The sequence below is a fragment of the Polyodon spathula genome, chromosome 3, assembly GCF_017654505.1.
Source record: "Polyodon spathula isolate WHYD16114869_AA chromosome 3, ASM1765450v1, whole genome shotgun sequence".
Taxonomy (NCBI): Eukaryota; Metazoa; Chordata; class Actinopteri; order Acipenseriformes; family Polyodontidae; genus Polyodon; species Polyodon spathula.
The window spans coordinates 808,160-835,693 of record NC_054536.1 but is presented as its reverse complement, the minus strand read 5'-3'; the positions used below and the strand labels follow the sequence as shown (position 1 = coordinate 835,693).

At 45.7% G+C, this 27,534-nt stretch overlaps 1 protein-coding gene across 4 annotated transcripts in view; it reads left to right on the top strand.

Annotated features, from left to right (window-relative positions):
• Window positions 1-17,938, top strand: part of LOC121309866 (mitogen-activated protein kinase kinase kinase 3-like) — a 64,871-nt gene extending 46,933 nt beyond the window's left edge. The window contains exons 6-17 of one of the 4 annotated variants that reach the window (XM_041243043.1): window positions 971-1,084; window positions 3,139-3,247; window positions 3,917-4,050; window positions 7,478-7,539; window positions 7,979-8,034; window positions 10,450-10,524; window positions 10,723-10,884; window positions 11,421-11,569; window positions 12,667-12,798; window positions 14,474-14,603; window positions 16,084-16,261; window positions 17,467-17,938. In XM_041243043.1, coding sequence (XP_041098977.1) covers window positions 971-1,084; window positions 3,139-3,247; window positions 3,917-4,050; window positions 7,478-7,539; window positions 7,979-8,034; window positions 10,450-10,524; window positions 10,723-10,884; window positions 11,421-11,569; window positions 12,667-12,798; window positions 14,474-14,603; window positions 16,084-16,261; window positions 17,467-17,695 — 1,530 coding nt within the window. In that variant the 3' untranslated portion in view covers window positions 17,696-17,938. Of the gene's footprint in view, window positions 1-970; window positions 1,085-3,138; window positions 3,248-3,916; window positions 4,051-7,477; window positions 7,540-7,978; window positions 8,047-10,449; window positions 10,525-10,722; window positions 10,885-11,420; window positions 11,570-12,666; window positions 12,799-14,473; window positions 14,604-16,083; window positions 16,262-17,466 lie in introns of all 4 variants that reach the window. The other 3 variants (XM_041243026.1, XM_041243036.1, XM_041243052.1) reach the window with 3 other exon arrangements.
• Window positions 17,939-27,534: the final 9,596 nt, after the last annotated feature.

Here is a 27,534-nt window from a genome sequence, read left to right as displayed (position 1 = left end):
TGCTGTCCTGGGATCCACCCTGATCCAATGAGACAGACTCTGATAGGAGTGACGTGAGGGCTCACTCTTACTCTAATATCTTACTCAGTGCTAGCAGTGGAGGCTTATATTAACACATGAGAGAAACTGCAGGGTGCTGTCCTGGGATCCACCCTGATCCAATGAGACAGACTCTGATAGGAGTGACGTGAGGGCTCACTCTTACTCTAATATCTTACTCAGTGCTAGCAGTGGAGGCTTATATTAACACATGAGAGAAACTGCAGGGTGCTGTCCTGGGATCCACCCTGATCCAATGAGACAGACTCTGATAGGAGTGACGTGAGGGCTCACTCTTACTCTAATATCTTACTCAGTGCTAGCAGTGGAGGCTTGCATTAACTAACTGGCTTTATTTCCGTTGTGCCTCATCTGTTGGTTCCTTTAACTTAACCCTTTAAGGTGCAGTAAGGGAAGCAGCTGTTTTTATTACGTGTGCAATGTGAGGATTTGAGCTGCTTTATCCAATGCAGTGTGACTGAGGGGGCAGAACTAAACACAAGAACCACCCAGTCCAGCAGCTTTGAGCTCTGAAAACAGGATCTGTTTGAGCTTTCACTCTACGTGAGGTCTCACTCTTACTCTAATTCCTGGCCGTACAAATCACAAACTGAAATATTTGCTCTATTCTTAGGACCTGTAATGCACCGAGAACAGCCAATAAATCCGTAACTCAAACCACAGCTTAGAGTACATCCACTCAGTCGTAAATACAGAAGTGAAACAAGTACACTGGACTAGGGGGCGAGGCTTCTAATCAAGGCATCACTGTTTAGGTAGAAACTTGAACCGAACAAATGCGTAAATAATGTATTATTATTATTATTATTATTATTATTATTATTATTATGACGTTCAATTAGAAATGTATCCCTTTGTTTTTTGTACTGGTCCCTGCTTGCTGAGTCTTCCTCCTGTGCATGTGTTCCAGCTCCTCGCTCCCTTGCGCTGTCAGGAGGATTTGGAGAAAGCTGTGCTGTACTTGGACCTCCGCCCGTCCATGAAGAGCCTGAGGGTGTTAGTGAAGACTCCCAAAAACAACCATGTGAGTCCTCCAGACAAAAACCACTGACTGCTACAGACACTGGCAGTCCTGGTATAGCTGCCTGCAGGGAGGGACTCTGCACAGCTGAGCGTCAGCACTGACTGCTACAGACACTGGGAGTCCTGGTATAGCTGCCTGCAGGGAGGGGCTCTGCACAGCTGAGCGTCAGCACTGACTGCTACAGACACTGGCAGTCCTGGTATAGCTGCCTGCAGGGAGGGGCTCTGCACAGCTGAGCGTCAGCACTGACTGCTACAGACACTGGGAGTCCTGGTATAGCTGCCTGCAGGGAGGGGCTCTGCACAGCTGAGCGTCAGCACTGACTGCTACAGACACTGGGAGTCCTGGTATAGCTGCCTGCAGGGAGGGACTCTGCACAGCTGAGCGTCAGCACTGACTGCTACAGACACTGGGAGTCCTGGTATAGCTGCCTGCAGGGAGGGGCTCTGCACAGCTGAGCGTCAGCACTGACTGCTACAGACACTGGCAGTCCTGGTATAGCTGCCTGCAGGGAGGGACTCTGCACAGCTGAGCGTCAGCACTGACTGCTACAGACACTGGGAGTCCTGGTATAGCTGCCTGCAGGGAGGGACTCTGCACAGCTGAGCGTCAGCACTGACTGCTACAGACACTGGGAGTCCTGGTATAGCTGCCTGCAGGGAGTATCTCTCCACAGCATCCCTTACACTTCGACCTGGCCACAGGCTTCACCACTCTCTTAGTTGAGCTGTTTTCTTTTAGTTTCGGAAGGGAACAGGACTGTAACCAACAAATCAACAGCAAATGACTTACACTGGGTATTTTCATTGTGCTTTCTCAAAAGACAATAGCTGTGAATACATACGAAACTGCTGTAAGAGGTGACTCAGCTGGGCTCCACAGCTAGTAATTCCTTGTAAGATTCTACAGTATTTTCTCAGAAATTATCCAATTAGATACTTCTTGGTAATGCAGTCTTTAAACCATGGTACTCTTGGTTCCCCAGAACCTTCTTGTTTGTGAGCCAGTGCACCACAAACCCACAGTCCTGCAGTCCTGCCATTTCCTCTCCTCCACACCAGGGTGACTGATATGTGCAGCATATTGCATGACATGCAGAGACTGCTGGAGACAGTGGCACTGCAGGTGCAGTTTAGGGTTTCGAGTATAAAAATAAAGTATTTTATGATTTTAGTCCAATAGCTGCTGTACACTGGGATGTACAGCTATGGTCAAAGGTTTGATGCAATACAGTTAGCCATAGCTGTATACTGTACAGAGTCTGTTATTATTATTATTATTATTATTATTATATTATTATTATTATTATTATTATTATTATTTTATTTAGCAAAGATGCTTTTATCCACAGCGACTTACAGAAATGAAACAAAATATAACAATATTTTTATTTTTCAACATTCTTAAGTTGAAAAATAAAATAGAAAAACAAAAACAAAGACAGAGAGAAATGGCAGATGGAAAGACGTAGCAGACATATAAAACCAAATTAAGAATTATAAATATTTAAAGTACACAACTAACTTTTAAAATAACACAATGCATAAGAACACAAAATCATCCCAGAGTCCAGAACAGCCAGTGTCCTTTCCCAGTGTTCTTGCACGATTGCCGCACACGCTGCCGCTCACACTGGCAGGGAAGATGAATCCGCAGAAATCCTTAATCGGAGGCAGCAGAAACAGGTGTGTGATGAACACAGGTGAAATCAAGTCCAGTGATGCGCTGTGACGCAAAGAGAACACTTGCAGGGATGTTGTTATTGTTTGAATGAGTCTGCTGTTTCCTGTAATGTCTCGACAATGCGTCTCTAGTGCTCTGTTTCTGTGCTGTGCATGGCTCTTGTTTCAGTCCTGTGAGTCTTCCCTGTGCTCCTGTGTTTACAGGTGAAACGGCTCTTGTTTCAGTCCTGTGAGTCTTCCCTGTGCTGCTGTGTTTACAGGTGAAACGGCTCTTGTTTCAGTCCTGTGAGTCTTCCCTGTGCTCCTGTGTTTACAGGTGAAACGGCTCTTGTTTCAGTCCTGTGAGTCTTCCCTGTGCTCCTGTGTTTACAGGTGAGCAGCCCAGCTGATAAACCCCCTGAAATGAGGATGTCCAAGTCCATGGGAGACCTGAAAGGCTCCCCGTTTAAAAGCACTGAGAGGATCCGCAAACACTCCACAGGTGAGGGAGGCCTGCGGGGCACATTGACAGTGGCTCATTATTATTACCCTGCGTTTCTCTCCAGTCTCAGCACTCTCCTGATCCCCTCTTTCTCTCTGTGTTAGCTGGTCTCAGCACTCTCCTGATCCCCTCTTTCTCTCTGTGTTAGTTGGTCTCAGCACTCTCTTGATCCCCTCTTTCTCTCTGTGTTAGCTGGTCTCAGCACTCTCCTGATCCCCTCTTTCTCTCTGTGTTAGTTGGTCTCAGCACTCTCCTGATCCCCTCTTTCTCTCTGTGTTAGCTGGTCTCAGCACTCTCCTGATCCCCTCTTTCTCTCTGTGTTAGCTGGTTTCAGCACTCTCCTGATCCCCTCTTTCTCTCTGTGTTAGCTGGTCTCAGCACTCTCCTGATCCCCTCTTTCTCTCTGTGTTAGTTGGTCTCAGCACTCTCCTGATCCCCTCCCTCTGTGTTAGCTGGTCTCAGCATTCTCCTGATCCCCCCCCCTCCGTGTTAGCTGGTCTCAGCACTCTCCTGATCCGCTCTCTCTCTCTGTGTTAGTTGGTCTCAGCACTCTCCTGATCCCCTCTTTCTCTCTGTGTTAGTTGGTCTCAGCACTCTCTTGATCCCCTCTTTCTCTCTGTGTTAGCTGGTCTCAGCACTCTCCTGATCTCTCTGCTCTATGCCGCTCAGGTTCTCTGCACACGGGCCGCAGTTCCCCTCCTCCTGGCAGTGTCCCAGAGGAGCAGCAGCAGATTGCACGGCAGGGGTCCTACACCAGCATCCACAGCGAGGGCGAGTTTATTCCCGAGACCCTGGACCAGAACGTAAGAGAAACAACTCACACCACAGCTCAGAGCAGCCGAGCGCAGGACTGCTCCTAAGCGTGTGCCATTAGCCGCCCGCTTTTTTACACATTGCAGACTCACCGTGCAGCCATCCAGAGCTACAGTGTCGGAGGACAACACAGCTCTGGGCAGCTTACAGGCAAGCCGCAGGCGCCCGGCCACACTACAGGGGTTGCTGGTGCACAGTGAGCCGAGGACACCCTGGCCGACCTAATCCTCCTTCCCCCGGGAGGCACTCGGCCAATTGCGTGCCCCCCCGGGAACTCCTGTCCACGGTCGGCTGTGGAATAGCCCAGACTCGAACCAGCGACGTCCAGGCTATAGGGCGCATCCTGCACTCCACGCGAGTGCTTTTACTGGATGCGCCAAAAGATCTATTGGGAGCCAAAAGATTCCTTTCTTAAATCCTTTTTTTTATTGTGCTGATATAGTTTCATCTCTGATGTCGCCAGTTCTGTACTAGACTTGTGTGACTTTCTGAAACGAGGAAACCGAAGTCCCTTGGATTTTAGGAATGATTAAATTCCTAATACATTCCTAACTAGATTAATTGAAAAGGCAGTTAGAGACAGTGAGGGATACTGTAGATTAATACAGTGATTTGCATCATACACAGGAAGGGAAAGGTACAATCAGGGTTGGGGTCAATTCCTGTTCTGGAATTGGAATTGAGATTTTAGAGACATTAATAATTGTCATGATTGTTCAAATGCTTTCATTGAAAGCCAGTTTAATTGACAGTTGCCTCAATTTCAGTAAGGTGTTGCCACTGTGAGAAGCTCATTGTAACAGAATGCTGCTCATTGTAGTGTTGGTCAGTGTTGGGGTTGATTAAAAGGCAATGGGAATGGATTTTGAAAAAGGAATTGTAAACGGAATTCAAGAACAGGAAGTCGCCCAGACCTGCTGGGTAAAATAAACGGAAGGATGTAATGAAAGCACTCAAGGCTCCCTGTGGCTCATTCTCAGTGAGTGGCCCATGGCTCCCTGTGGCTCATTCTCAGTGAGTGGCCCATGGCTCCTTGTGGCTCATTCTCAGTGAGTGGCTCATGGCTCCCTGTGGCTCATTCTCAGTGAGTAGCTCATGGCTCCCTCTGTCTCATTCTCAGTGAGTGGCTCATGACTCCCTGTGTCTCATTCTCAGTGAGTGGCCTATGCAAGGGCTGCTGAGGACGGCAGCATCCAGTCCTGGTCCTTCTGGTGCAGGGAGAGGCAGCTCCTGCTCTTCTCCCCCTGATGGAGGTGGAGGCAGAGGAAGCTCCAGCTCCTCTCCTCGTGATGGTGGGGGAAGTGATACCAGCAGGCATTCACCCTCTGCTGGTGGGGGAAGTGATACCAGCAGGCGTTCACCCTCTGCTGGTGGAAGAGGACCCAGCAGGCATTCACCCTCTGCTGGTGGAGGAGGCAGAGGCAGCTCCTGCTGCTCTGCTCCTGCCGATGGAGGTGGCGGAGGCGTGTAGTCTCCTGCCAGTGAAGGTGGCGGAGGCAGAAGCAGCTCCTGCTGCTCTGCTCCTGCCAGTGAAGGTGGCGGAGGCAGAAGCAGCTCCCGCTGCTCTGCTCCTGCCATTGGAGGTGGCGGAGGCGTGTAGTCTCCTGCTGGTGGAGGTGGCGTGCAGTCTCCTGGCGACGGAGGTGAGAGTAGCGGGTAGTCTACCCTTGTTACAGGGGACTGGTGCGGCTCTCCCTCACTTGCAGGGGACTGGTGCGGCTCTTCCTCCCTTGCAGGAGACTGGTGCGGCTCTGGAGACAGCGGTGGGACCTCTCCCTCTGGCGCTGGAGAAGGCAGCTTCGGCTCCTCTCCCTCTGGCGATGGAGATGGCTCCTCTCCCTCTGGAGGCAACACCAGCAGGCATTCTTCCCCCGCTGGTGGTGACTTGGGCGCCCCGCTGGTGGTGACTTGGGCGGTGGACACTCTTTGGTCCTCTTCCCCTTTCCCCTTCTCTGCCTCCTCCTCACCTTCCTCTCCTGCAAAAGTTCCTCTTCTCCCTCTTGGTAGGGGCAGCGGAAGGGACAGTTGGCAAAGAGATGGTCCTGGTTGCAGAGGAGGCACCCCAGCAAGGACTGGTTACATCGCCGGGGATGTCTGGCCCTTAGGCGGCACTCCTCCTCCCTGTCCCTCACCTCTTTATCCTCTTTCCATCCCATTTTGTAGTTGTTGTTGTGTGTGTTTTGTTTTTTTTTTTCACACACACAACACCTCTCCTGGTCTGACGCTTGGAGGCGCTGTTAAATCCCACACTGACGCCACGTGTCACAGAGACGGCCGAAGTGGGCGGCGTCAGAACCAGGAAGAGGAGTGAAATACACAGACAGGACAGATGAGTTGAAATGATGATGGCGCTTGCTTGCGCTGGTTTATTGTATATAAAAGGGTTTAAACAAACAGAAAACAACAGGACACGGCACTCTATGCCAAAATAAAAAGACAAACAAAAACGGACTCGTACTAAACAAAAATACGGTGAGCAGATACTTTGTTATTGTTATTATTATTATTATTATTATACTTATTATTTCCTCCGTCTCCAATCCCATTCTCCACTCACCGAACACCCAACCGCGAGTATGTGACAACGTGCATCTATATATACTGTTGTGCTGGGATTCAATTACCAATTAATTATTCACTTGAATCCCAGCATGTGAATTAATAAAGTGCAATTCCCCGTGCTCACATATTACTACATTTTACTTGCACGTGAAGTGCTGTGCAATCCTCGTGCCTAAATACACATATACATTTTAAACACTCGTGTTACACAGACCCGTTTATATCCCGTGTACCAATGTCTATACACCAGCATTTAAACACACCACACGCAACACATAACAGATAATATACACAGGGGTGGGCACTCTGTCACAGTGGCTCATGGCTCCCTGTGTCTCATGGCTCCCTGTGTCTCATTCTCAGTGAGTGGCCTATGGCTCCCTGTGTCTCATTCTCAGTGAGTGGCCCATGGCTCCCTGTGGCTCATTCTCAGTGAGTGGCCCATGACCCCCTGTGTCTCATTCTCAGTGAGTGGATCATGCCTCCCTGTGTCTCATTCTCAGTGAGTGGCCCATGGCTCCCTGTGTCTCATTCTCAGTGAGTGTCTCATGGCTCCCTGTGGCTCATGGCTCCGTGTCTCATTCTCAGTGAGTGGCTCATGGCTCCCTGTGTCTCATTCTCAGTGAGTGGCTCATGGCTCCCTGTGGCTCATTCTCAGTGAGTGGCTCATGGCTCCCTGTGGCTCATTCTCAGTGAGTGGCTCATGGCTCCCTGTGGCTCATTCTCAGTGAGTGGCTCATGGCTCCCTGTGGCTCATGGCTCCTTGTGGCTCATTCTCAGTGAGTGGCTGATGGCTCCCTGTGTCTCATTCTCAGTGAGTGGCCCATGACCCCCTGTGTCTCATTCTCACAACAGGTACTGGACCCCTTTGGCAGGGCTGACAACTCCCTCTCAGATAGCTGCCATTCACTGGACAGGTGAGTCTCTGCAGCACAGCTTACTAGAGCCTTGGCTGTGTTCATTCCACAAAATATTTTTCCTACCTGGATAATATCAGTAAAAACAAGAGCATGTGCATTTCAGTTTGTTTTTATGCGTGCCCCTATTTACTGTTACTTGATATTTAATGATTAGACTTTAAAAACCTGTAGAGATTATTTACACAATATTCCTTATTAGTTTTCTAGGAGGTTTGGAGTTTGTCTTTCCAAACAGTCTCTACAAATGCATTTGAAAGCCAGTCTTTCAGTTTCACTGTATAAAGTGATTTAAGAAACATTGTGGCATGCAATAAAGCTGAGACAACAGACCAGACCTGAAAGTGAATAAATATGAGTGAACCAGTGCTGTCTTTATACAGGACAATCTGTGAATATTAACTGTGTGTGTCACTGACTGTGTGCCTTCTCACTGCAGCCCTCCATTCTCACAATCTGGGACCAGCAGGGACTGGAACTGTATGAATCAGAGCCGTGAGTACACAGGTGGGGTATTCTTAGTGTGCACTGTGGTAGTGTGTTGTACAGAGGGAGTGGGTAGATTCATACTGTGGGATTATTACATGGGTTTAAACAAAACGTTTTTCTAAATATATCAGATTATATTGCTCATATAAATATATGTATATATATAAAATATGTGCCCGGGACCCCCTGTATTATCTATATTATATATATATATATATATTATATATATATATATATATATATATATATATATGTATATATATATATATATATATATATATATATATTGGTTATGTATATATATATATGATATATACGATATATATATATATATATATATATATTATATCATCACATGATTGTATATATATGGTATATCTATATACATATATATACCATATATATATATACATATAATAGATATATAGTGTATAGTATATATGTAACTATGTATAATCATATATGGAGTAGTATACTATACCAAACCATATATCTATAATATATAAATTTACATATCAATATACATAAAAAATTATATTATAATCTATCCGTATAGATTGTCTAATAAATTGTACCATATTATGTGGTTGGTGTGCACTTGTATTAGAACACCCCATTGCTTCTGTAGTTTTGATTTGTTGTGCATATGAAATCAAACCACTGGAACTGAAAATCTTGGAAAATTGTCAAAATAGGCAAATTAGTGATTGTCTAATTTAACTGATGACTTTAATAGGCCACACATGCAATTAATTTAAAATAGTAAGAGAAAAGGAACACACAGCCACAAATGGTAAAATGCATGAGTTTTTTAGAAGTTGTTTTAGATGCCTCATTAAAGCACAAAGTGGTCTAACATTTTCACACGAGTGCCTATTGTTTGTATATCACTGGTTACTGAGTGGAAAAGTTCTTCCCAGGACAGCCGATGTTAACAGCTTTCTCTCTCTGCGCTTCGTTAACATCAGAGTCTATTTGAATGTTCTTCTAAATAAATGTAAATAACTCTTCCTTGGAAACGACTTCATCAGAATGAGGCCTCCCGTTGTACAGAGCAGCTGTTTCCAATCTCAGTGGGCCCCTGAGCCATTCATTCTGCCGCTTGCGTCATCATGCTGGCTTCTTGAAAATAAAGACTGGACAGCAAGGGCCAAATGAGACATCATTAAAAAAAAAAAATGACATAATTTAGATCGTTTTATTTAACATCATGTGATCAAAGAAACTCCAAACTGGTATTGCAAAAGTCTACTGGAAGCCACAGTAGTAGTACAGTATTTCATGTTAGATTTTGAAATATCATACATTTTTGTCAGTATTTTTTATTAAGTGTATGGGAAAGTACAAAGCGGTGAGTAATTCGATATGTTAACATAACATTATTCAGCAGGGTTCATTCGACTTTATGAATCAAGACGAGTTCATTGTATAGGGTGATGCAACGCTTTTGTCCGTGGTTGTAGACGAAGAGCAATGCATGTTAACACAGTGGTCAAAACAGGCTCAGTGCACACTTTTTTAAATGTTAATATTTTGTACCTATTTGTATTTTGTACCTGTATTTTTAACTTCTAAGATACAACAGACGTCTGTGTCCCCAAAAAAATGATGCAAATGTTCTTATTGCGCCGAGGGGCACGAAACAGAGTTTAAAATGTACTGACAGGCTGGATCTGGGGCTCCAAACCATCACCTTTCCTCCTTGTGATACTTGAGTCCCTCTCCAATGTATTTAACAAACCGTTTGATCAACCGCACAATCCCTTGTGTGCCTGAAGGGGTTAACACAGCTTCCTGAGAGCATCTGTGCAGTGGGCAGTGTAGGTCATGAGCTACATTTTCATGCTACTCATAGCTCTGTTATCATCACTGACCTGCTTGTTATATATGTGCTTTGACTCTGCTTCTCATTATCATCACTGTCCTGCTTGTTATATATGTGCTTTGACTCTGCTTCTCATTGTCATCACTGACCTACTTGTTATATATGTGCTTTGACTCTGCTTCTCAGTGTCATCACTGACCTGCTTGTTATATATGTGCTTTGACTCTGCTTCTCATTGTCATCACTGACCTGCTTGTTATATATGTGCTTTGACTCTGCTTCTCATTATCATCACTGTCCTGCTTGTTATATATGTGCTTTGACTCTGCTTCTCATTGTCATCACTGACCTACTTGTTATATATGTGCTTTGACTCTGCTTCTCAGTGTCATCACTGACCTGCTTGTTATATGTGTGCTTTGACTCTGCTTCTCATTGTCATCACTGACCTGCTTGTTATATATGTGCTTTGACTCTGCTTCTCATTATCATCACTGACCTGCTTGTTATATATGTGCTTTGACGCTGCTTCTCATTGTCATCACTGACCTGCTTGTTATATATGTGCTTTGACTCTGCTTCTCATCTTTTTCCAGGCTGTCGATATGGCAAAGGCGGGACCTTTCCAAGACAGTTCCACATCTCCCATCATCGCAAGGACTACAGTGATGGTGAGTCTGTCTAGCACACAGTGAATCACAGTTAAACAGTCTTATACAAGGCAGCTACACTATTTCTTTACGATTTAACACAGAAGAGCAACACTGTAAAACCTCCCTTTTCAGCCACTTGTGAAAGTGGAATCTCTTGCTCTGAGGTGCTTTCAGAACTGAGCTGTCATTGGTAACGTGTCCATTTTTCCTCCCCAGGGAGAAGGACATTCCCACGCAGCTTCATGCCTCAGGAGAACCTCTTCCAGCTCGTCCCCTCCAGGACACACAGTTACAATGGGGACAGCACGTCCCCTAGCATCCAATACAGTGACCTCAGAACCATGCGCTGGGACCCAGAGGAGGCTGTGCCCTGTAAGTGTGAGTCTGCAGAACCTTGTTGAAGCTGGATTTCTTCCATCCACTAGGGCCAGGACAGGTTTACAGTCCACTCTGCTGTACCTCTTCCATCCACTAGGGCCATGACAGGTTTACAGTTCCACTATGCATTGAGTTTAGGGTCAAGTGTAAACTTGAATACATAACGCCTTGTTTTGAATGTCTTGAGACGGAGATGAGTGCAGTTAACAGGGTGAGCATCACATCCATGACTCTGTCTGGCTGTATGATCCTGGGACTTTGAATCACTTGGCTTTGACTCGCTTAGTAAAATGTCACCCTTGCATTCTGCTGAACAGGCAGCTGTTTCACATGACACATTTGCAATCCCACCACCGCAGGGCTTCCCACTGACTCACCATTGCACTTCTGTGCACTCCTTTGCAGTCAGATAACCTGACGTAATCATCTAAAGCTCAGTTGGCAGTGTTCCTGAGTGTGTAGTTCCCAAGGAGCAAGGACGCGGTTCTGGGGACCCCCCTCCCCTCCCCACCCTCACTGCGGTCTCCTCTGTGCAGCCCCTCAGGCGCCCGTGAACTGGAGGTTAGGGAAGCTGCTGGGACGCGGGGCCTTCGGGGAGGTGTACCTCTGCTACGACGCCGACACAGGAAGGGAGCTGGCAGTGAAACAGGTGCCCTTTGACCCCGAGAGTCACGAAACCAGCAAGGTGAGCAGCAGGCCAGGGTGTTCACTGAGGACACCTGGCGGACACTGTGTGCAAGTTACGACCAAAATTTAGCATCACCCTATAGAATTAACACATTTTGCTTGGAATGAAACCTGCTGATTTGATGTTTACGTGGACATATTGAATTCCATACTGCTGTGTAGTTTTCCATATACTTTAATGAAAAACGGACAAATTAAAAAATGTAACATTTCAAAACCAGACATGAAATGCTGTACTACTATTTTGGCTTCTGGTAGACTTTATACAATACAAGTTCAAATACAGCTGTGACTTCATGTGGAAAAACGGTTCTGACATCTAAACATGACTGCTCACAGGGTTAGCAAACAGTGCAGCCACTTTCAGTTCTGTGAAGACTTTGAGTCTTCTCGTCTGTAAGGTTTTACTCATGCCTCGTTTCCATGCATCGCTCTACCCAGGTTGAAACCCTGTTGCCACTGATGCTGCATTTCCTTCATTTAGCCAATCCAAGCTGACGCTGATTTTTTTCTGACCCTTTCCCAAAGCGGGATGGATGGAAGTATGTCACTGACCAATGAAGTGACGAGTGGGTGTGTACGTCACAACACTGACCAATCAAGTGAGGAGTGGGTGTGTAATTCACAATACTGACCAATCAAGTGACGAGTGGGTGTAAACATTTAATCCATATTCAGGGTGAGCAGGTTTCTCCCTGCTTTAATATTCTTGTATATTGTTTAAGTAACAAAAGGCTCCAAAGAATTGTTGGGATTGTCAGAAGCAAAGCAATAGCGTCCATCCTTTTAATTTCGTAAAGAAATGAATGTGACCTTAGCCGCCAGGCTTGCTGGGAAAGAACCGCCAGCATCTGTCTCAAACTCTCATTGCATGGAAACAGTTTTTTCACTTGATTCGGGTAGACTATCGTGGGGGTTCAGGAGGAAGGCGGGAGAGCCCGGTTCAGCTCAGATTGGCCTTCACTCCGTGCTCATGGAAATGAGAGATTCCTGTCTTTAATGCCTCTACACTTTTCGCTCAAGCCGGTGCCATGGGTAGATTGTACCATCGTCACAGAAACATTCCAGCCCTGATCATGTGCCCCTTTTTCTCAGGAGGTGAACTCCTTGGAGTGCGAGATTCAGCTGCTGAAGAACCTTCACCATGAAAGGATCGTGCAGTACTACGGCTGCTTGCGGGACCCTGAGGAGAAGAAGCTCTCCATCTTCGTGGAGTTCATGCCGGGGGTGAGTGGCAGAATCATGGTACCTTCCCCAGCTGTCTGTGTCCAGCTCCAGCCAGTTTCATCTCCGTCTGCTGCTGCTCTCATCACTGAGGCTGGCTTTATTTCATGGTTATCACTCGTTTCATCACCCCTGTGGAGTTTACCCGTTGCCCACTATGTAATATGTAGTTCCCCATGATTATGTAATATGTAGTTCCCCATTTCTGAAAGAATAGTGTAAATATTAATAGTTTTGTATCGCTTAAAATTAAAGAAAAAATATTCTACAAATGAGAATTTACTGGTTTTCAGGTAAGCGTTTAAACATTTAGGAGCATTTGTTGTGTAATATAATAAGTAGAGAAAATGATCAATTTTGAATCCCCTTGAACAGTCTGATTGACTGTGTGGAAATGGTTGGATGCAGTGTCCTAGTTAGTATTTCTTCAGGTACCACACTGAGAAATATGTACAGTACAATATGCAGAAGAGTTTGGCTTGATGACTTTTCCACATTTAAAACTGTCAAGTACTTTTACTTTGATACTGGGATTAGCGCTAATAAATGGAAATGAAGTACGTTAAAATACAAACAAGCCCTTCACACTGTACTGTGGGTGGGAATGGTAAAAAAACAGATATTTGAAATCTATTGACCAGATATAATATATATATATATATATATATATATATATATATATATATATATATATATATATATATATTATATAAAGGAGCAGTTGAAAGTGAGAGGTGTCTGTGTTTGATAAAGGAGCAGTTGAAAGTGAGAGGTGTCTGTGTTTGATAAAGGAACAGTTGAAAGTGAGTGGTGTCTGTGTTTGCTAAAGGAGCAGTTGAAAGTGAGAGGTGTCTGTGTTTGATAAAGGAACAGTTGAAAGTGAGTGGTGTCTGTGTTTGCTAAAGGAGCAGTTGAAAGCCTATGATGCCCTCACTGAAAGTGTATCTGTGTTTGACAGGGCTCGATAAAGGACCAGTGGAAAGCCTAAATGCTCTCATTGAGAGTGTGTCTGTGTTTTCTGTGTTTGACAGGGCTCGATAAAGGACCAGTTGAAAGCCTATGATGCTCTCATTGAGAGTGTGTCTGTGTGTTCTGTGTTTGACAGGGCTCGATAAAGGACCAGTTGAAAGCCTATGATGCTCTCATTGAGAGTGTTTCTGTGTTTTCTGTGTTTTACAGGGCTCGATAAAGGACCAGTTGAAAGCCTATAATGCTCTTATTGAGAGTGTGTTCTGTGTTTGACAGGGCTCGATAAAGGACCAGAGGAAGGCTTATGATGCTCTCTCTGAGAGTGTATCTGTGTTTGACAGGGCTCGATAAAGAACCAGTTGAAAGCCTATGATGCTCTCATTGAGAGTGTGTCTGTGTTTTCTGTGTTTGACAGGGCTCGATAAAGGACCAGTTGAAAGCCTATGATGCTCTCATTGAGAGTGTGTCTGTGTGTTCTGTGTTTGACAGGGCTCGATAAAGGACCAGAGGAAGGCCTATGATGCTCTCATTGAGAGTGTCTGTGTTTTCTGTGTTTGACAGGGCTCGATAAAGGACCAGTTGAAAGCCTGTGATGCTCTCATTGAGAGTGTGTCTGTGTTTTCTGTGTTTGACAGGGCTCGATAAAGGACCAGTTGAAAGCCTATGATGCTCTCATTGAGAGTGTGTCTGTGTTTTCTGTGTTTGACAGGGCTCGATAAAGGACCAGTTGAAAGCCTATGGCGCACTCACTGAGAGTGTGACGAGGAGGTACACCAGACAGATCCTGCAGGGAGTCTTCTACCTCCACAGTAACATGATTGTGCATCGAGACATCAAAGGTAACTTGAGCAGGGGGCAGGGCAGTACTGCACTCCGTTCTACCCTTTAAGCTATAAGGGACATATGTGTCCCGCAAATAAAATGATGCAAATTCTTTCTTATTTTTGCAATGAGGTGCACAGAGCAGAGTTTACAGTTTACTGACAGGTGGGACCTGGTCATTCCAAATGGTCAGTTTCCTCCTTGAAATACTTGTCATTCTCAATTGTGTTTTAAGAAGAACACGTTTGAATAACCTCTCAATTCCTTGTGTACCTGAATGGGTTAACTTCTCCAACACAAATGACTTCTGAAAGGGCCTCCTCATGTTGATGTGGGTGTGGAGTGGGGACAGATATCAGTGTTGCACAGGCTCCAGTGCTGTAGCATTGGCTGTAACTGATGCTGTCAGGGCTCTGTTAATGTGGCTGTTCCAAGGGTTCAAACACGTACCCTCTCCCGAAGACGTGGCACTGTTTCCATCAGTGTGAAGATGGAATTTCATATTCTTTTCTTCTCTGGTTATTTGGGAATTGCCCTGAACCTCCTGCCAATGCTTCTCCTCTAGTCCACATTAACAAATAGATACATGGCTTATTTATTGTGCTCTTTGATGTCTACATGCTGCTGGTTAAGCGTGAACCAGATGTACAACAATCTTTGCATAAAGTCGAGGGGACACCAGCCTACAGCATACACCAGTGATCATTCGGGAGAAGTTTCAAAACAAAATAGTAGTAAGGTGTTCCATAAAAGTATCGTCAGCATTGCAGAAGCAACAGATTTCCTTCTGCATTTTCTACAATGTGTTGACTAGTGTCCCCTCAGCTTTATGTGAAGTTCATTGTACATCTCTACAAAAGAACCGGTGTAGTTCAGTTCAGTGCCAGGTCCTTTTAAAAAAAAAATGTTTACCTTCCCATTGACTTGCACAGATTAAATAAAATATTCGGATTCTATGTTTTTGGTGGCATAACGTTTTCTTTGTTTTTTTTCCCCCAAGGGTGTTGTTGGGACGAATTACTCATTAAATAACCACAGAGCTGAAATAGAGCTCGTCTAGGGAAAAACAAAGTGTGGCGGGGTTGAGACGCGAGCTTGGGTCTGTCAAGCTCGGTGAGAATCGGACAGCTGGAGCTGTTTTACATGCAGAGCCATGGCAGAGGAGCGGGCACACATTCCACAGTCTGATGACCTTTTGCATTTGTACGAATAATTGAATTAGAGATCACACAATTGTCTCTGCACATCAAACAGGGCCTTTGTTTTTTAGCAGCACACCAATTAAAGGCAGTTCATAACTACTCGACTACTAATAAAAGGCATTCATCCAGTACGTGTGTGTTTTTTTTTTCCAGGTCTGAAATTGAAAGGAAAATGTAACAGGGTGTCGCGTCTTCAAAATGCTTTCATTCAGATGCTACTTTTGTATATTTTTTTAAAATTTTAAATGTGCAACAGGTGATATTGACTTTGTTTTCTGTTTTGTCCTCAAACAAGGAGCCAACATTTTGAGAGACTCCTCGGGCAATGTGAAGCTAGGTGATTTTGGCGCCAGCAAGCGCATCCAGACCATCTGCATGTCAGGCAGTGGGATGAAGTCTGTGACCGGAACTCCGTACTGGATGAGCCCCGAGGTGATCAGTGGAGAAGGGTACGGCAGGAAAGCAGACGTCTGGTAAGGAGGCTCTGTGCAGTTTGAAGAGGAACTGCAGGGCATGTACCCGTTTAAACAGGCACCCTCCCACAGTCATGTTGAAGATTACAATGAAACAGGAGTGCTGGGGTATATTGGGATATTCAACAGGGCATGCTTTTCTGTACTAACAAATAAGCAGCCAGACCTCACTGCTTGTGTTCCCAGTGTCCCAGTCCCTGCCGATGAGAAACATCCCCATGACATGATGCTGCCACCACCATGCTTCACAGTAGGGATGGTGTTCTTTGGGTGATGTGCTGTGTTGGGTTTGCACTAAACATAACAATTTGCATTTAGGCCAAAAAGTTCAATTTTAGTTTCATCAGACCACAAAACCTTTTGCCACATGGCTATGGAATCTCCTGAGTGTTTTGTTTGCATACTTCAAACGGGATTCAAGGAGGGCTTTCTTGTAGTGGCTTCCTTCTTGCCACCCTACCATACAGACCAGATTTGTGGAGTGCTTGGAATATTGTTGTCACATGCTCACTTTGACCAGTCTTGGCCATAAAAGCCTGTAGCTCTTGCAAAGTTTCCATTGGCCTCTTGGTAGCCTCTGATCAGTCTCCTCCTTGCTCAGTCATCCAGTTTAGAGGGACGGTCTGATCTAGGCAGGGTCTTGGTGGTGCCATACACCTTCCACTTCTTAATAATCGTCTTGACCGTGCTCCAAGGGATACTCAAGGCCTTTGATATTTTTTTATACCCATCCCGATCTGTGCCTTTCAGCAACTTTGTCCCAGAGTTCTTTTGAAAGCGCTCTGAAATGCACTACCCAGCAGAGGGAACCTACAGGAACTGTTGAATTTTTCCTGAAATTAGGTGAATAACTACAGTTTAACACAGGTGGAGGCCACTTAACTTGGTGTGTGATTTTGAAGAAGATTGGTTACACCTGAGCTAATTTAGGATTGCTATTACAAGGGGGGTGGACACTTATCCAACCAAGCTATTTCAGTTTTTATTTTTAATTCATTTTCTACACATTTCTAGAATATTTTTTTCACTTGGAAGTTGTGAGGTAGGATGTGTAGATACATGGAAAAAAAAACTATTTTAATGCATTCTAATTGCAGGCTATAAGGCAACAAAGGGTGAAAATTTTGAAAGGGGGTGTAGACTTTCTATAGGCACTGTATTAGCTGCAGAGAGCTGTTTTTCATGTTGCTCTCTGTGTGTTTTAGGAGCGTGGGCTGCACGGTGGTGGAGATGCTGACGGAGAAGCCCCCCTGGGCGGAGTACGAAGCCATGGCTGCTATCTTCAAAATCGCCACCCAGCCAACCAAGCCCAGGCTGCCGGAGGGTGTGTCCGACTCCTGCAGGGACTTCCTCATGCAGATCTTTGTGGAGGAGAAGCGGCGGCCCACTGCAGAGGAGCTCCTGGGGCACAGCTTCTTCCAGGGCAGTCTCTAGCGGCCAAGGAGGGAGAAGTCAAGCAAACCGCGTGGGCACTTTCCAAATGGATTCCTGTATTTTTTTGTTTTCCCTGCCGTTTTTGTTTTTGGTGGGGCAACCCGAAGAGGGGTAAAAAAGAAATCCCTGCAGCGCATACAACACAGCGGCTCCGCGCACTACCCGGGAATCCCAGCAGAGGCACTGCAGCTCACACAACACAGCGGCTCCCCGCTCTACCCTGGAATCCCAGCAGAGGCACTGCAGCTCACACAACACAGCGGCTCCCCGCTCTACCCTGGAATCCCAGCAGAGGCACTGCAGCACACAACACAGCGGCTCCCCGCTCTACCCTGGAATCCCAGCAGAGGCACTGCAGCGCACACAACACAGCGGCTCCCCGCTCTACCCAGGAATCCCAGCAGAGGCACTGCAGCGCACACAACACAGCGGCTCCCCGCTCTACCCTGGAATCCCAGCAGAGGCACTGCAGCGCACAACACAGCGGCTCCCCGCTCTACCCTGGAATCCCAGCAGAGGCACTGCAGCGCACAACACAGCGGCTCCGCGCTCTACCCGGGAATCCCAGCAGAGGCACTGCAGCGCACAACACAGCGGCTCCCCGCTCTACCCTGGAATCCCAGCAGAGGCACTGCAGCGCACACAACACAGCGGCTCCCCGCTCTACCCTGGAATCCCAGCAGAGGCACTGCAGCGCACACAACACAGCGGCTCCCCGCTCTACCCTGGAATCCCAGCAGAGGCACTGCAGCGCACACAACACAGCGGCTCCCCGCTCTACCCGGGAATCCCAGCAGAGGCACTGCAGCGCACAACACAGCGGCTCCCCGCTCTACTCTGGAATCCCAGCAGAGGCACTGCAGCGCACAACACAGCGGCTCCCCGCTCTACCCTGGAATCCCAGCAGAGGCACTGCAGCGCACACAACACAGCGGCTCCCCGCTCTACCCTGGAATCCCAGCAGAGGCACTGCAGCGCACAACACAGCGGCTCCCCGCTCTACTCTGGAATCCCAGCAGAGGCACTGCAGCGCACAACACAGCGGCTCCCCGCTCTACTCTGGAATCCCAGCAGAGGCACTGCAGCGCACAACACAGCGGCTCCCCGCTCTACTCTGGAATCCCAGCAGAGGCACTGCAGCGCACAACACAGCGGCTCCCCGCTCTACCCTGGAATCCCAGCAGAGGCACTGCAGCGCACACAACACAGCGGCTCCCCGCTCTACTCTGGAATCCCAGCAGAGGCACTGCAGCGCACAACACAGCGGCTCCCCGCTCTACCCTGGAATCCCAGCAGAGGCACTGCAGCGCACACAACACAGCGGCTCCCCGCTCTACTCTGGAATCCCAGCAGAGGCACTGCAGCGCACAACACAGCGGCTCCCCGCTCTACCCTGGAATCCCAGCAGAGGCACTGCAGCGCACAACACAGCGGCTCCCCGCTCTACCCTGGAATCCCAGCAGAGGCACTGCAGCGCACAACACAGCGGCTCCCCGCTCTACCCTGGAATCCCAGCAGAGGCACTGCAGCGCACACAACACAGCGGCTCCCCGCTCTACCCTGGAATCCCAGCAGAGGCACTGCAGCGCACACAACACAGCGGCTCCCCGCTCTACCCTGGAATCCCAGCAGAGGCACTGCAGCGCACACAACACAGCGGCTCCCCGCTCTACCCTGGAATCCCAGCAGAGGCACTGCAGCGCACACAACACAGCGGCTCCCCGCTCTACCCTGGAATCCCAGCAGAGGCACTGCAGCGCACACAACACAGCGGCTCCCCGCTCTACCCTGGAATCCCAGCAGAGGCACTGCAGCGCACACAACACAGCGGCTCCCCGCTCTACCCTGGAATCCCAGCAGAGGCACTGCAGCGCACACAACACAGCGGCTCCCCGCTCTACCCTGGAATCCCAGCAGAGGCACTGCAGCGCACACAACACAGCGGCTCCCCGCTCTACCCTGGAATCCCAGCAGAGGCACTGCAGCGCACAACACAGCGGCTCCCCGCTGTACCCTGGAATCCCAGCAGAGGCACTGCAGCGCACAACACAGCGGCTCCCCGCTCTACTCTGGAATCCCAGCAGAGGCACTGCAGCGCACAACACAGCGGCTCCCCGCTCTACCCTGGAATCCCAGCAGAGGCACTGCAGCGCACACAACACAGCGGCTCCCCGCTCTACCCGGGAATCCCAGCAGAGGGCAGGTTTATCTCCTTTACTATACTGTATGTGTAAGGGAATGCTGAAGGAGGTCTAAAGCCTTTTTTGTCTCAAAGCACTCTCAGTTGCACTTGAAGTGTTCTGCATGATGTTTTTCTTCTTTGTCCAGATGAACGCCTCTCCATAGACACGGCAGGATGGATGATAGGATATGTTCAGCTAAGCCTTGTGGACAGTTATGGAAATTAAATAATGAAATGCCAAAGGCTCCAGTGGCCCTGAATCTGTTAGAACAACAAGCTTATTATTATTATTATTATTATTATTTATTATTATTATTATTATTATTGTTGTTGTTATTATTATTATTGGCAATCAAAAGGTGCAAACACGGGCTGGTTTAATATGGATCTTCTGGCAGCGTATTCTGTAAAAACGAAACATCAGTGTTTTAAACTTCAGCATCATTTAAAGAAGCAACAAAGATTCCTTGAGGAATTTGACTCCCCTGTGTAATCCAAGCATACACAGGCTTTAGTCCTGGCCACCTTGTGTATCAGGGTCTTTGAATACAGAGAGAGAGTAAAACACTCCTGATTGTGTTAGAATAAAAAATAAAATGTTAAAATAAAACCTATTTTTAAATACAAGAAGTAAATAGACCGAAATATTTTTGTATATATTTCTATGACCGTATACACACCTGTATTGTGTTCAGATGTTGAGTTTCATGTTCACAGTGTGCTTCATAAAGGTTTTCTGTTCTGTTGGGGACTCATGTTATGTAGTGTGGGACGTGTACACTCCAGCCCTGGGTACAAGCTGAAGGCACTCGCTTATCTGAAGCAGGCTTATTCATAAGAACATAAGAACATAAGAAAGTTTACAAACGAGAGGAGGCCATTCGGCCCATCTTGCTCGTTTGGTTGTTAGTAGCTTATTGATCCCAAAATCTCATCAAGCAGCTTCTTGAAGGATCCCAGGGTGTCAGCTTCAACAACATTACTGGGGAGTTGATTCCAGACCCTCACGATTCTCTGTGTAAAAAGCTAAGTATTGATCTGGAGCTTCTGATTCCTTTGTGATTCAGACAGTTCATCACACTCCACGATGAGCCCAGCCACAGTGCTGCAGTCTGTCAGAAGGTAGAGGTTATAGCTATTGAAATACAGTAAATCCTTCATTATCAAACCTTGATTTAACCTTGCATAGTACCAGGCGATTCTTTTATGTTTTAAAGGAAATGCAGTACATTTTTGCTCTTGCAAGTGTTTCCTGCAAGATTGCGCATCCGAGCAGTGCGCTGTGAGTATCGTACCCTTATCAACAAATGGCAAAATAGGAACAAAGCGGCTGTGACTATATCCCTGTCTCTGGAAAAGTCCCAGCGACCCTTGCGGGGGCTGTGGAGGGTGCGGCATGCAGTGTTAAGAAAGTATGTTCACTGCTCAGAGAAATATGAAGCTTAGTGTGGAATATATGACGGCTTGGCGATACAACAGTATTTGAGTTTATATGTAGTTGTTGCAGCCTGATGTCTGTGTATATTTATGTTTATATTTTATGAATAAAAAAAATCATCCAATTTTAACAAAGGTTAAAAATCTATTCTATTGAAATGCTGCCCGACCTGATGGTCATAGTCTTTGCTTATCTGCTGAGCTGGTGTGAATGAAGTGGTGGAGGCACCGCGTTTATAAAAGGGTTCAAATGGATCGGTGGAACTGTAAAGCTGAGGAAACACAAAGCCACTTCTTCAGGGACAGCGGCTTCAAACTGGGAGACCTAGTTTGAGGCAGCGTTGCTGTCTCAAACCCCAAGTCTCCCCTGGTGTGCAGCGCAGTGACCTGAAAGCTAGGCCCAGTTCACACTGCAGCACTGGTCCAGGCCCGTCTCAGGTTTTGGTCTGCAACCCCGTTCACAGTTGCGGTTTACGGCTCTTTTGCGCGTTCACGTATGTGACTGAAATGCAGGCCTAAAATGTGGCGCATTGCTTTTTTTATTTTTTATTTTATGAAACAGTAGCCGCACTCAGAGTGGAGGAGCTACGGGAGATACAGTAATCCTTGATTTGTAGCAGATTTTTCTTGTTTAATATTTTTTTTTTCAACATAGCACAGTAGCAATTGTAAGTATTAAAAAAACATATATTATTGAGGATTTTGACTTATTGATATGGTGTGTAACAGGGTGCCGGTCCGAGCTTACCCCCAGCCACAATCACATTATTCGCTCAGGAACACAGAGCTATTTAGAACGCAGGAAACAGCAACTTGCTTGTGTTGACAGGTATAAAGATTTATTTTCGTAATGGATACTTCAGACTGCAAATGACTGTCATTGACATTCACAAGACAAGCTCACAGCTGACCACCTAATACTCCCTCCTAAGCAAAGACACGGCATTAAATACATGACACATATCTCTGCCATCTTTATTTACAAACACGAGCGTTAAACTATTCGAGTTTACTCATTATTATTATCGTTGTCATTATTCTCTAGTCCCTAAACATTACCACTTCACTGAGGGAAGCGTCCTAATCTAAATACAGCAAGACACCATCATATAATATCAAATACACTTTGCTCAACAGCATGCACGATACATAATAAACCACTTCTCTATCACCAGCAATAATAATAATAATAATAATAATAATCACAATGACAGGCATTGAAATATTACTGTGCAGGTCTCACCCTCACATGGTGCATCAACGATCTTAATATTTCTGGATGAGAGCAGTATTTGTGTGTGTGTAAAAGCAAGCAGCTAAGGAAATGATCTAATTTTAATGTAAAGACACACTCTTCTATAGCTGTGTATATCCTTGAGTGCAAAATAAACAGTGGTAGGTGAATATGCCAAGTCGCTGTATTATTGATCATTATTGAGATCCACAATCCTGCAGGTTTTATATTTATCACTTAGTTACTAAACACCAAGAAGAAAAGGTTGTTGTGACAAGTTAAGCATAATTATGAATGCACTGCAGCTGGTATATTATGAGTCAGAAACAACCTGAATGTGGGCCACCTTAATGGCAAGTGTGAGTGGGGTCCTTGTCTCCTGAAACTGGCATTGTGTTCCCTCAGTTTAACAGATAAGTACTAATTTACTGTTATCTGTTTGTTCACTTTTTCTGTTTAATCACTGTGTCAAAGTAAACATTATGTTGTGTCCATGGAAATGGGTCAGTAGTTCTTTCAAATTAAATCTGTTTTTGTGACCTTGAAAGGAACGTACTTTACAATATCATGTTCTATGTTTGTACATTTACAATTTGAATTGCACTATTTCATTTGAATTGCAATAGTGGTATATAGCCTTTGGTGCTCCCGTGTGAGGAGAAATAGTAAACACGGTGATATTATAAGTCATCAGAGAAAGCAAAAAGGTGATCTTCCATTCAAGCTGTGGTGACAAGCTTGCTCAAGAAGTACATTGTGTCTGCATGTTATGAAGGAGTCTGGCAGGGACTTGCCTATGCCTTGTATGATTAACCCAGGACACTTATTGTATTATGTGTGTGTGTATATATATAATTTGAAATGAATTGTCCAAATACTGTACATCCGAGATTGTATTTTATTAAACTACATTTCATTATGGAGCACTCTTTTTATAAAAGATTTCCTCATAAAGAAACACACAGATGTCTCCTTACAGAAGGGTTAGCAGTGAATGTAAAAATGGCTGTGTTTGAGTGTACCCCTTCTATACACAAAGGATGTTTGATGCAATAAATGAAGCTTGATATTCATGAAATTGTTCTAGACCAGGGGTGTCCAACCCGGTCCTGAAGGGCTGTTCCACTCCAGGTTTCACAGATACAAGGAGATCATTAACTGCTTCAGTCTGGATGGAGGTGTGACTGGTTCAATTAAACCATTAAAACAGGTTTGGAACAAAGACCAGGAGTGGAAGGGCCTGCGACGGCCAGCTCTGAACCTGACAGCCATTGGCTTATTTCACAACAGCTTAAAACTTTTATAAATTGTATTTTATCAATTGAAATACAAAAGGCAGTTACTGACTATTGGTAGCTGTTCACACAGGACCTTTGGACAAAGTCCAAGTTTAACCCTGCATATTCTAAAGAATGTAGTGATTTGTATTTCCTGTAGTACAATGAATTATGCAGTTTAAAGACAGTCCAATGAGATCCAGAGTCCTGAGTAAACCATACGATGCTGTTCCCTTGTGCCAGTCCAGTGAGATCCAGAGTCCTGAGTAACCCATACGATGCTGTTCCCTTGTGACAGTCCAATGAGATCCAGAGTCCTGAGTAACCCATACGATGCTGTTCCCTTGTGACAGTCCAACGAGATCCAGAGTCCTGAGTAACCCATACGATGCTGTTCCCTTGTGACAGTCCAACGAGATCCAGAGTCCTGAGTAACCCATACGATGCTGTTCCCTTGTGACAGTCCAACGAGATCCAGAGTCCTGAGTAACCCATACGATGCTGTTCCCTTGTGACAGTTGAGATCCAGAGTCCTGAGTAACCCATACGATGCTGTTCCCTTGTGACAGTCCAACGAGATCCAGAGTCCTGAGTAACCCATACGATGCTGTTCCCTTGTGACAGTCCAATGAGATCCAGAGTCCTGAGTAACCCATACGATGCTGTTCCCTTGTGACAGTCCAATGAGATCCAGAGTCCTGAGTAACCCATACGATGCTGTTCCCTTGTGACAGTCCTGAGATCCAGAGTCCTGAGTAACCCATACGATGCTGTTCCCTTGTGACAGTCCAGTGAGATCCAGAGTCCTGAGTAACCCATACGATGCTGTTCCCTTGTGACAGTCCAATGAGATCCAGAGTCCTGAGTAACCCATACGATGCTGTTCCCTTGTGACAGTCCAATGAGATCCAGAGTCCTGAGTAACCCATACGATGCTGTTCCCTTGTGACAGTCCAATGAGATCCAGAGTCCTGAGTAACCCATACGATGCTGTTGCCTTGTGACAGTCCAATGAGATCCAGAGTCCTGAGTAACCCATGCGATGCTGTTCCCTTGTGCCAGTCCAATGAGATCCAGAGTCCTGAGTAACCCATACGATGCTGTTCCCTTGTGACAGTCCAATGAGATCCAGAGTCCTGAGTAACCCATACAATGCTGTTCCCTTGCTTTCCAGGGTCATGCTGTTGCTAGTGCTGTCCTTCACCAAGAGGCTAGTATTGTTCAAGGTTAATAAACTTCTCATAACAAATATATGTATGTATTCCAGTGTCAATCATTTTCTAATAGTAGTACCCAATATTCTGAATTTTTGTAGCTCTAGTTTTAGAAGGAGATGTGTTGGTTCTGAAACCCGTTCTAACAGTTAACCATGGTATTTGTGCAGTCCCCCGTCCCGTCCCATCCCATCCCGTCCCTCCCCATGGTTATACTCTGAATTTGCTTGTTTATTAATATGCCACACTTACTTTTTTTACACACAGTAGATCCAGAGAATCCCGATAGCAAAGCTTATTGATAGTATCAGAATCCAGGGATAAGAGTGTCTGTCTGCACGGCTTCTGTCAGTGTGTCACTCTCGCATCTACATGTATCTAGTGAAGTGGTACACTGTGATAGGGGTTATGAGTTTATCACCATCTGCAGTTTCTGTCTACTTTATGTCACGCTTCTCCATATTTGTACACATTTTCTTTGTTATATTTGGAGAAATGAAAACTCTGGTGACTGTATTAACAGTGTATTTATATAACCAGGAATCGGATAGAGCCCTTGAGATATACAGCTCATTTACTAGGGGGTCCCAGCAGGAGAAGGCAGCAGCAAGAGAGAACATTATAAAATCAATGGCAAAAGTAGACAAATCATTCAAAAAGTTACAACAATGAACTTACATTTTTACACCATTCTTGACTTTATGATGCTAGGCTGTAACTGAAATGTAATGATGTTGTTACAATGCCGTATTGCTAGCACAACAACCAACACGTACGTGTATCTCAACCAGCGTCCGACCTGTTCTGAAAGGTCAGCAGTAGTACTGCAGGTTCCCCTTGTCAATTTAGCGTAATTTTAATATCATTTAAATTTCTACATGACAACAATGCTAGGTAATGTGCACAGAGCTGTTATAATATTCGTGTCCTCTAGAGGGCGCTTTTGAAACGATACGCCAACCGACAAGTCAAATAGTCTACTGAGCAAAATTGTCTGTGCTTTCCGTATCGGATAGAGTATCACCTGTTCAACGCAAGTCTGCAAAGCCGGGACACCATTTGTAACAAAGTTCATCAAACCCAGATGCAAGCAAAGTAAACAGCACGAAGTGAGCAGGGCTGTGTTTTGAAAGAGAATTCTAACCCTGTTTACCCACCAATCTCTATATCCAGTCTTTTCAATTACTGTAGGATCATATATAAATAGTAAAATGCACCGGGCTAAGGTCGTTTTCGGACACCTGACTCAAGGTCCCGCAGCGGCCAGACCGAATTCAGTGCAGAGGGCTGAATGCAAGTCTTTTCCCTGAGCGAGTCCGGATGATATTGTCGTGGTGCACGGACTGAGGACCGCGATTGGGAAAGCGAAAAGAGGAGCTTTTAAGGTACATGTACATATATCCCTCTCTGCGTGTCTAACTAACGTGTAGGGTTGCACCTGGCTCTGTTTTCACTCATGCCAGTACCGTACGTTTAGCACATTAGATAAATCAGGATACAATTAATGCAATGTACGCAGAATGTAAAGGGGACTCGAAGCTACTTCAGCAGGACCAGGGCCTTGAAACCTGGTTCCAGGAGACTATGCAGTTTTGCACATGCAAAGGGGACTTCCAAATACACTTTTTGGCAATGGGACCAAACCCCCTTGAAACCCGGTTCACTTTTCAGTTGACTTGAAAGTTCCCAGTTTTTGTTCCAAGTCATGGCTATGCAGTTCCGTTTCGCTCGCGTCCATTATCGAAGCCGTTAAGGGAGCCGAAATCACCTGTCTTCCTACGTGCACATGCAGGTTAGTATTCGTTACACGCCCCAGTTGTCCCAGTTGTCCTTCCCGAAGAACTTAATAGTAGTGTTTAATAGATATGCAATGTATAATAATAACAATTATAATAATCAATACTTACCCATCATCATATCAGTCATCCATTAGTATTAGGATGATATAATTGATTTTATATATTTCTCACCCTCCCAGATAAATTTTCATTAATAAAACTACCGGCAAAGTTTTCTTCTGAGTCCCGTCAGTCCCTTGAAGCCCTGGACCAACACAATTGTCTGACCTGGTGAAAAAGTGTTGAAGACCTTCACCCTACCCCGTTAATATTTCCCAACTTTAGCGGAATGGGATGTGACATATATCTATTAATCACTAATGATGAGGGAAAAAATGGTACAAGAGTGTTTAGTAATGTACACTGGGCAATCAGGAACACACACACCGTGCTTAACAACCTGGTAAACCCCCCAAAGTATGACTTGCTCCCTAAGTGCCCTGTGTGTTGTTTGTGTTTGTTTTTAAGTATCACTGCTTTTCCTGTAGTCAATGTCCTGTGTACGAAAAAGACATTCTGTTTCAATATACACACTGCTTAGTCCTTAAGGGAAAAATGCTAAGACAAGAGTATGTAGGAGGGGCATTACAGCAAGACAGACCGTCTTAAAACCTGCTTCCCCAAACTATAGTCCTGTGTGTGTGTGTGTTTAAAGTA